Source organism: Oncorhynchus gorbuscha, linkage group LG23, assembly GCF_021184085.1.
Source record: "Oncorhynchus gorbuscha isolate QuinsamMale2020 ecotype Even-year linkage group LG23, OgorEven_v1.0, whole genome shotgun sequence".
NCBI lineage: Eukaryota > Metazoa > Chordata > Actinopteri > Salmoniformes > Salmonidae > Oncorhynchus > Oncorhynchus gorbuscha.
The window spans coordinates 10,533,547-10,543,354 of record NC_060195.1 but is presented as its reverse complement, the minus strand read 5'-3'; the positions used below and the strand labels follow the sequence as shown (position 1 = coordinate 10,543,354).

The 9,808-nt window shown below is 43.9% G+C and overlaps 1 protein-coding gene across 1 annotated transcript; it reads right to left on the bottom strand.

The window, feature by feature from the left end:
• Window positions 1–1,028: 1,028 nt before the first annotated feature.
• gdf9 (growth differentiation factor 9) lies at window positions 1,029–5,905 on the bottom strand. Its single transcript, XM_046324618.1, has 3 exons — window positions 5,380–5,905; window positions 2,034–2,266; window positions 1,029–1,843 (listed from the first exon to the last, which is right to left on the bottom strand). Exons 1-3 carry the CDS (start codon window positions 5,723–5,725, stop codon window positions 1,112–1,114), a joined length of 1,311 nt encoding a protein of 436 aa, XP_046180574.1. The 5' UTR covers window positions 5,726–5,905; the 3' UTR covers window positions 1,029–1,111.
• Between the last annotated feature and the right edge of the window lie 3,903 nt (window positions 5,906–9,808).

The following is a 9,808-nucleotide window of genomic DNA, read 5'->3' as shown; positions in this document are numbered from 1 at the left end:
AACCCCTCTGAATCGGAGGGCTGCCTTAAATCCACGTCCAAGACGCCCGGGGAACAGCGGCTAGTGTGTATCTCAGCAGTCAAATGTGTTTGTAAGTCAGAACCAACAAGCCATGCAATTTAGAATTATTTATATGGAATAAAACAAGGATCTTTGTGTACTCTTTATTTTAAGTTATCAAATTTAACATTGTGATAATCAGTGAGCCAAACAAGACTGTACAATATTTTTTTTTGTTGTTGCATAAATAGACGACATGCATTTTAGTTAAATTTGCCAATACAAATTCATATAGGTATGCAGTCATTTCATGACCCAGGGTAATAAATACACACTGAAACATCAAGTTGGCCATACAAGATAACTTACATTCTGGACCGTATGAAAAGAGGGGTTGTCCATAAAACAACAGTCTGCAATCCCCAGGAATAAAATGAAACGTGAAAGTGTTTGAGACGAGTATATAGGACTACTTTAAAACAATATTTTGTCCAAAACAGATGTACTTAAAATGTACCAGTTAGTGTGAAAGAATAATGACAAAACACCCAAAATAAATTAACAAAAATAACTTAAATCATATTAATAATAAATTATATTAAATTCATTTGTAAAATATCAATCCATGCATGTCAACACATTGCAAAAGCAGATGACAAACAAGACGTCTTCACAACATTCCTCCTATCACTTCACATAAACAAAGAGAAAATAATGACATATCTTCCATTTAGATAAAAAAAATACTTTGGCAAGTGAGTAAATACATCTGTTCTAGATCAAATCAAGCTCAACGCACTGATGTTTTGACAAAGACACGGATGTTTTGACATGAAGTCACAAGACCAGGATGTTACACTAGACAATTAATGTGAGGAAGTAATTGAAGTCAAGCGCTTGAGGATGGAATAAGTCGAGCGGCAGTCAACGCAGTAGCTAGGTTAACAGTCAAAGTGTTGAGGCTGGTAAAACGTCATCAGGCAGGAAGGTAGGTAGGGTCGGGGTCAATTCCATTTAAATTCAGTCACTTTTTACATTGAAAAGTATTTAGAACAATTGGAATTTCAATTTAGATTTAAATGGAATTGAGCCCGACCCTGGAGGTGGGACTTTAGCGACATGTACACCTCGTAGCGATCATTTCATCTAACTCCTTGTAGGCGAGGGAGTCAGCTTCAAGGGTTAAAACACTCAGGGGGTTGTACTCTGAAGGAACACAGGAAGGTCTTGGCACAGAAGAGTCCAGTTTGTGGTAGATCATGTTCTGGAAGAAGGTGTGTCTGGGGGAGCCGTAGATGAACCCCACAGCCCTGGGACAGGTGCCTTTACAGTACCTGGGGTTGTACCTGTGGGGGAAAATGATCCAATGGCTCAGTTTGAGCTCACTGAAGCTCACTCTGAAGTCGTACAAGGCACAGTCACTCGTAGGGAAGTCAGAACTCGGGAGGAGGTCCGGGAGGAAGGTCCTCGTTTTGTCTTCGGCGTTGTTCGTCGACAGATATGGAGATTCTCTCCTCAGCCGCCTCCTCTCGCTCCGGATGATCCTTTGCTCTGGTTTGAACTCCGCCAGGCTCGCTAAGGTGTCCACCTCATTGGCAGACCTCGGATGACCTTGTGACGTGGTGGGCAGCCATCTTTGGTGAGCCAGCTCGCTGGTGTCGTTGAGATACAGCAGCAAGGACGGAGACCTTAGGTGGAGCTCCATGGGGCTCCTAGCGCTCCACTCCTCTCCTCCAGCCTTAGATACCCTGCCTCTGCCCTCCACACAGGTCAGGTTGAGCAGTAGGTGGATGTCCTTCTTGTGGGACTGGATGAGAGGGCGGAGGAAAGCTGTGATGTCCACCTTGAGGGCCACAATGAAAATAAGTTAGCATTGTGGTTTAACATCCTCCGATTGTAAATGCAGTGTATCCACATAGTTTGTTAAATTGTGCTTTTAAAAAAATGATCAAATATAGCCCTTTATAGTCCTTATACGATTTTCCTGAGGTAACAAAATGTTTTTTTTTGCATTGAATTAAACCAAAAATCACCTCAACCCACTTCCTCCTGCGATCCGTGTGGAACAGGAAGTTAACCGAGTGATGGGTGCTTGGGCAGAGAGGACACTGATTGTGGGTGTCCTGCTCTTTCACATCTTGGTAACACTGGTTAGTCATGAACGTGGCCTGCTCTTGGTCGAAGGAGTACAGCAGGACAGATTTCAGGAGCTGCTCCTTGGCTCTGACACGGCCCAAATTGTAGGAGAGGTCTTGCATGAAGAACTCTGAAGAGAAACATGGGAAATGTAGGCCTATAAGAAGTAGAACCAGAGACATCTCATTCACTCCTTTTTTTCTGCTTCATATAGTCAAACTAAGCAGACCAGACACAGCTGCTAATGCATTGGTGCCTATGGGAGAGACACCTCTTAAGCAGAACGGAACTGTGACATTTAAAAATGAAAAAAATTACAATGGCCTGAGTAGGATATCTTCATTTATTAACCATCTTTGGTAGAACTGTGACAACCTCTTTAGTAGCTTAATGAAAACTATAGGTTAGGCCTACATATGCTCGAAAAACATGGGAAGAGTAAAGGCCTGAGATAAAACTAAGTGTCAACTTCAATGGCCTAAAAATATCAAATAATACACACTGCACAAAAACCTAGAACACAACATAATAATAATATATGCCATTTAGCAGACGCTTTTATCCAAAGCGACTTACAGTCATGTGTGCATACATTCTACGTATGGGTGGTCCCGGGGATCGAACCCACTACCCTGGCGTTACAAGCGCCATGCTCTACCAACTGAGCTACAGAAGGACCACATCTAAAGTGTTGGTCCTATGTTCCCTGAGCTGAAATAAAACACATTTCCCCATACACACAAATAGCTTAATTCTCTGTTAGTGAGCATTTCTCCTTCTAAAAGATAATCCATCCACCTGACAGGTGTGGCATATCAAAAAGAGCATGATAATTAAACAGCATGATCATTACACAGGTGTGCCTTGTGCTGGGGACAATAAAAGGCCATTGTAAAAAAAAAAGAGCAGTTGTGTCACAACAATACCACAGATGACAGAGCATTCAATTGGCATGCTTACTGCATAAATGTTCACCAGAGCTGTTGATAATTAAATGTTCATTTCTCTACCATAAGCCACCTCCAACATTTTCCAGAATTTGGCAGTATGTCCAACCGGCCTCATAACTGCAGACCACATGTAGCCATGCCAGGACCTCCACATCCGGTTTCTAAACCTGCAGGATCGTCTGAGACCAGCCACCTGGAAGGCTGACAAAACTGTGGGCTCGCACAACAGAAGATTTTCTGCACAAACTGGTCCCAAAAACTGTCAAACCCTCAGGGAAGCTCATCTGCGTGCTCGTCGTCCTCACCAGGGTCTTGACCTGACTGCAGTTCGGCATCGTATCCAACTTTGGTGGGCAAATGCACATCTTCAACGGCCACTGGCACGCTGGAGAAGGGTGCTCTTCCCCGATGATGTCTCCTGGGTGCTCTTCCCCGATGTCTCCTGGGTGCTCTTCCCCGATGTCTCCTGGGTGCTCTTCCCCGATGTCTCCTGGGTGCTCTTCCCCGATGTCTCCTGGGTGCTCTTCCCCGATGTCTCCTGGGGTGCTCTTCCCGATGTCTCCTGGGTGGATGTCTCTTCTTCCCGATGTCTCCTGGGTGCTCTTCCCCGATGTCTCCTGGGTGCTCTTCCCCGATGTCTCCTGGGTGCTCTTCCCCGATGTCTCCTGGGTGCTCTTCCCCGATGTCTCCTGGGTGCTCTTCCCCGATGTCTCCTGGGTGCTCTTCCCCGATGTCTCCTGGGTGCTCTTCCCCGATGTCTCCTGGGTGGATGTCTCTGGGTTCTTCCCCGATGTCTCCTGGGTGCTCTTCCCGATGTCTCCTGGGTGCTCTTCCCCGATGTCTCCTGGGTGCTCTTCCCCGATGTCTCCTGGGTGCTCTTCCCGATGTCTCCTGGGTGCTCTTCCCCGATGTCTCCTGGGTGCTCTTCCCGATGTCTCCTGGGTGCTCTTCCCGATGTCTCCTGTGCAATGTCTCCTGCTCTTCCCGATGTCTTGGTGCTCTTCCCCGATGTCTCCTGGGTGCTCTTCCCGATGTCTCCTGTGAACTGCTCCTGGGTGCTCTTCCCCGATGTCTCCTGCTTCACTTTGTCTTTGGTGAACTTCCCGATGTCTCCTGGGTGCTCTTCCCCGATGTCTCCTGGGTGCTCTTCCCGATGTCTCCTGCTCTTCCCGATGTCTCCTGGGTGCTCTTCCCGATGTCTCCTGGGTGCTCTTCCCCGATGTCTCCTGGGTGCTCTTCCCCGATGTCTCCTGGGTGCTCTTCCCCGATGTCTCCTGGGTGCTCTTCCCCGATGTCTCCTGGGTGCTCTTCCCGATGTCTCCTGGGTGCTGTTCCCGATGTCTCCTGGGTGCTCTTGTCCCAATGTCTCCTGGGTGCTCTTCCCGATGTCTCCTGGGTGCTTTCCCCGATGTCTCCTGGGTGCTCTTCCCGATGTCTCCTGGGTGCTCTTCCCGATGTCTCCTGGGTGCTCTTCCCCGATGTCTCCTATCTCGACTCGGGTCTCATTACTGCTCTTCCCGATGATCTCCTGTGGTGCTCTTCCTGGGTGCTCTTCCCCGTTGTCTCCTGGGTGCTCTTCCAGCTAGATTCGACGTGGTGGTCGATCCAAATGATGTCTCCTGGGTTGCTAGTAAAACAGATGTCAAGTGGAAGGAGTCTCCATTGTAAATGTCTCCTGCTGGGTGCTCTTCCCCGAAGGTGTGCGCAATCTGCTCTTACCCCGAAAATGTGAAGGTCCTTGGACGGTAACGTCTGTACGCAGATGTGAACTCCTGCTCTTCGATGTTCCACATGAGGACTGATTTCTATAACTTTGGCACCGTTTGTGTAATGCATATTTTCGACAAATCTGAAAACATTGTGAAGCCACACTATTTTCTGAAGAACTGCATAATGGGCCCTAAAAGCGCTTAAGTGTCCACTGCTTCACTTTGTCTTTTGGTGAACTTAGTATGACAGCTGGTAACTTTTGGCATAGTAACTATATCCATACTATGACCAATAAGCATTTGACTCAATTTACGTCACAACAGCATGGTATGTATGAGTATTCTAACACAGCTCATGTCTTAAGGCTTAAAAGTCCTTCCTTAAAAACGCCTCTTCTCTCCATCTACACTGATTGAAGTGGATTTAACAAGTGACATCAATAAGGAATCATAGCTTTCACCCGATCAGTCGGTCATGGAAAGAGCAGGTGTTCCTAATGTTTTGTACACTCAGTTTTAAATTAGTGTCCCAATGTAAGATAGGCCTTCCATATTTAAAAAAAAATAGTTTACCCAAAACTCACCTTTGCTTTGCTCCAGGCACTCATCACGCGGTGTTATAAGTCGAACTGTGTTGTACAAGTGGTTGTTCCTTTCTGAACTCCTCTCATGTCTTGAAGATATCCTGTACAGTCGTTTCATGTATCGAACATATCTCGACTCGGGTCTCATTACTGGGGTGGATCGCCATGGATCTCCCTGTGCGGTCAGCGCCTTCAGAAGGGGTGACAAGATACTGCCATGTTGGTATAAAACGGAATCGCCAAACTCGTAATCAGCTAGATTCGACGTGGTCGGGGTCGATCCAAATGAAAGGCCGCTGATCAAGAGTTGTAGTAAAACAGAGGTCAAGTGGAAGAGAGTCTCCATTGTAAATCAATCCGTCAACTTGCTGGAGAACGCTCTCAAGTCAACCAACCTATACACGAGTCTCTCAAATTGAACAGGTGTGCGCAATCAACTCTTACGTCGAAAATGTGAAGGTCCTTGGACGGTAACGTCTGTACGCAGATGTAGAAATATGAACCGTTCCGAAGGAGCCACTTCAGGTGCCAGTGCATCGTACAAGGACTGATTTTTATAAGCTGATTACAGGTGAGCACCGTCCGTGTAATTAACCAAGTCTTCAATACCATAAACATTTAACTGTGGCCACAAAAAAAATCTACTTCCATCAGAAGACCAAGGTCGTGTCAGGGTGGGCTTGTACTGATACTCTGTCTGTCCGTACCTCCTTGTGTATTGTATTTCTGTCTCCAACTCTTCCACTTGACGTTTTTATCTCAATATCAAATCATTTCTGGGTAACAATAAGTACCTTACTGAGATTGTTTTCATTTCAAATTGAAAAAATATATATAAAAAAATATTACTTATTTTTGTTTAGGGAATTTTCATTTAATGAATTTCTCAGTATGAATTATTCTAACCTCATTGTATGTACGTATCTACCTACCTACCTACCTTTTTATTTAACTTGGCAAGTCAGTTAAGAACAAATTCTTATTTTCAATGACGGCCTAGGGACATACACACACATATATATAGGGGCAGTGTGGGAGGTGTTAAATAAAAAGGATACATACATACATACATACAGTGGAAGACACACATCTAGTAAAGATGACACATTGCCACAGGGGGGAAGGTGACAGGGTGACAACACACACACACACACAGAGAGGACACAGTCACACACACGTGGGGAGGTTAAATACACAGAACTGTGACATACATACATACATACATACATACATACATACATACATACATACATACATACATACATACATACATACATACATACATACATACATACATACATACATACATACATACATACATACATACATACACAGGAAAAGTATGTTGTTGTCTTTACTGCAGGAGGCATTTGCCAGTTCTCAGCTCAGTGCCATATGAGTTTATGGAGTAGAAAGCTGTTATAAAAGTATGTTAAAGTTTAACATTGTGCTGATTACATGTAAACATTTTTACACTGTAAAGATAGATTTTTATTTATTTCATCCCAGAGGTTTTCTGTTTCACAAGGATGAGGTGCTCCAAGTACAGTGCCTTGCAAAAGTATTCATCCCCCTTGGCGTTTTTTCCTATTTTACTGCATTACAACCTGCAATTTAAATGTATTTTTATTTCATGTAATGGACATACACAAAATTGGTAAAATAGGGGGAAAAAAACGGAAAAGTGGCGCTTGTATATGTATTCATCCCCTTTGCTATGAAGCCCCTAAATCAGTGTTGCCAACTCCTCAGTAAGGAAAGTAGCTATTGGCTGTCCTAAAAGTCGCTAGAAATCGCTAAATGACGTCATCGCTTAATTTGCATAATCGGGCCAAGTGGATGTAATTGTCATGAACGCTGTAGGAGAGAGGAATAACGTCGTGGGAGAGACAAAAAGTGAGTAAAAAAAACACCCCAAATATGTTTAGAACTACAAATGAACTTTCTTCTGTAGATTCTTTGTTTTTTTTAATGTCACAATTACAACCCTCCTCCTTTATCCAGGCGTGTGACCGGCAAAAGTAACCCAAAAGAGACACTCTGGCGGAGATACTTAGTTTTTTAGTGTATTATTTAATTATTTTTAGTTTAGTTTTCTAAATTTGGTTTGGTTTTTAACCTTATGGTCCACTTAGGAGCATACAACAAGTCACAGTAAAACATGAACATTTTTAACCATAACATTTTTTACATTTTTTGTATATAATCTATATTAACAATCTAAATGGACCAAAAAGAGACAATAGAAAAAACTGTCAATGGCAACATGAGAACATTATGGTAACTAGTCTGGCCCTAATTCAGGTTCATTGTTGTTTTTTCCAGACCCCCCTCCACACACACAGGCTACGCTGGCTCACAGAAAGAGTGGGTCATCGTCATTTTGGTCAAGGCTCTCTATGGCAGATTCAGCAACTGAAGGGAACTGACTTAAATGAGTAAGCAGCTGATGTGCCAAAAAGCTGCAAAACATTATCAGCCCATGCTTTCTGTCATCCTCTGTGTCTTCAACAGCGTGGTGTTTGTCTCCTCCTTTGTTCCATCAGTCTGCTCAGTGTATTCACTCCATAGTCTCTGGCCAGCAGACTCCATCGTGTCTGTGTATGACAGCGACGTGTAGAGGAATATAACCTTGCTGTTGATAGGGGCGGCAGGGTAGCCTAGTGGTTAGAACGTTGGACTAGTAACCAGAATGTTGCAAGTTCAAACCCCCGAACTGACTAGGTACAAATCTGTCGTTCTGCCCCTGAACAGGCAGTTAGTTCCTAGGCTGTCATTGAAAATAATAATTTGTTCTTAACCGACTTGCCTAGTTAAATAAAGGTAAAATAAAAATAACCTGCCTGTGTTCTGATGTTGACGTCTACCTCCGTGCCTCTCTTCTTGGAGATGTCCAGGATGTTGCAGACCATGTCTGTATTGCTGCCCAGTGGAGGGCAGTGAAACCTGAGATGAAATCTCTCTTCTCGGTCAGCGGCGGATCCTGTAACAGCAGACTGTAGTCTCCAGAGACCTGCAGCAGACTTCACCAGCCAATCATGACCTACAGCTTCCAAAGGAATAGATTGATCAGAGTACTTATTGGCATCCTTATTGGTAACCTTATTGGCATCCTTATTGGCATCCTTATTGGTAACCTTATTGGCATCCTTATTGGCATCCTTATTGGATTACCTTATTGGCATCCTTATTGGTAACCTTATTGGCATCCTTATTGGTAACCTTATTGGCATCCTTATTGGTAACCTTATTGGCATCCTTATTGGTATCCTTATTGGTAACCCTATTGGCATCCTTATTGGTATCCTTATTGGCATCCTTATTGGTAACCTTATTGGCATCCTTATTGGCATCCTTATTGGCATCCTTATTGGCATCCTTATTGGTAACCTTATTGGCATCCTTATTGGTATCCTTATTGGTAACCTTATTGGCATCCTTATTGGTAACCTTATTGGCATCCTTATTGGCATCCTTATTGGTAACCTTATTGGCATCCTTATTGGTAACCTTATTGGCATCCTTATTGGTAACCTTATTGGCATCCATAACCTTATTGGCATCCTTATTGACATCCTTATTGGTAACCTTATTGGTAACCTTATTGGTAACCTTTATTGGCATCCTTATTGGCATCCTTATTGAAATCCTTATTGGTAACCTTATTGGTAACCTTATTGGTAACCTTATTGGCATCCTTATTGGCATCCTTATTGGCATCCTTATTTATTGGTAACCTTATTGGCATCCTTATTGGCATCCTTATTGGTAACCTTATTGGCATCCTTATTGGTAACCTTATTGGCATCCTTATTGGTAACCTTATTGGCATCCTTATTGGTAACCTTATTGGCATCCTTGACATCATCCCCTTGTTTGGGATTCTCCTCAGCTGTGGAGAGACAGATGTTTGTGCTTCTACACCTGCATTGCTTGCTGTTTGGGGTTTTAGGCTGGGTTTCTGTACAGCACTTTGAGATATCAGCTGATGTACGAAGGGCTTTATAAATACATTTGATTTGATGTTTGTGGCATCTCTCCTAGCTCTGGATGTCTGGTGTAAGGCCCAGGGGAGTTGTAGGTGACTGTACCCCACTCTGAGCTCACTCTGCCAGGGTGTTTAGGAGTCACTGCTGCCTCTGGTGGTAGAGGAGTGGGAGATCTGTGCCAGCTTGCTTGGAATCTCTCACATTTTCTGTCTCGTAGACACTTTATCCCAGTACTGGTTCTTGTCTGTGGTGGCGATTTCACTGCCACTATAGCACACACAGGGTCAGTAGTTTTTCCAGTTTTTCTGATCCCTTGATCAGCTGAAACATTCAGTATCTTGATTGTGGGGGGGTTCTTGATAAGAATGTTTGATAGGTTTACGTGACCTAATGGCACCCCCATAACCTGCAGGGCGCGCATTGGGGCATCATCCTAATTC

Coding starts and splice junctions, on each gene's coding strand:
- gdf9 (XM_046324618.1), bottom strand. CDS start 5,725: ATGGAGACTCTCTTCCACTTGACCTCTGTTTTACTACAACTCTTGATC. Junction 2,267..5,379: donor GTGCCTGGAGCAAAGCAAAG/GTGAGTTTTGGG, acceptor GTTTCTCTTCAG/AGTTCTTCATGCAAGACCTC. Junction 1,844..2,033: donor GCAGGAGGAAGTGGGTTGAG/GTGATTTTTGGT, acceptor GTGGCCCTCAAG/GTGGACATCACAGCTTTCCT.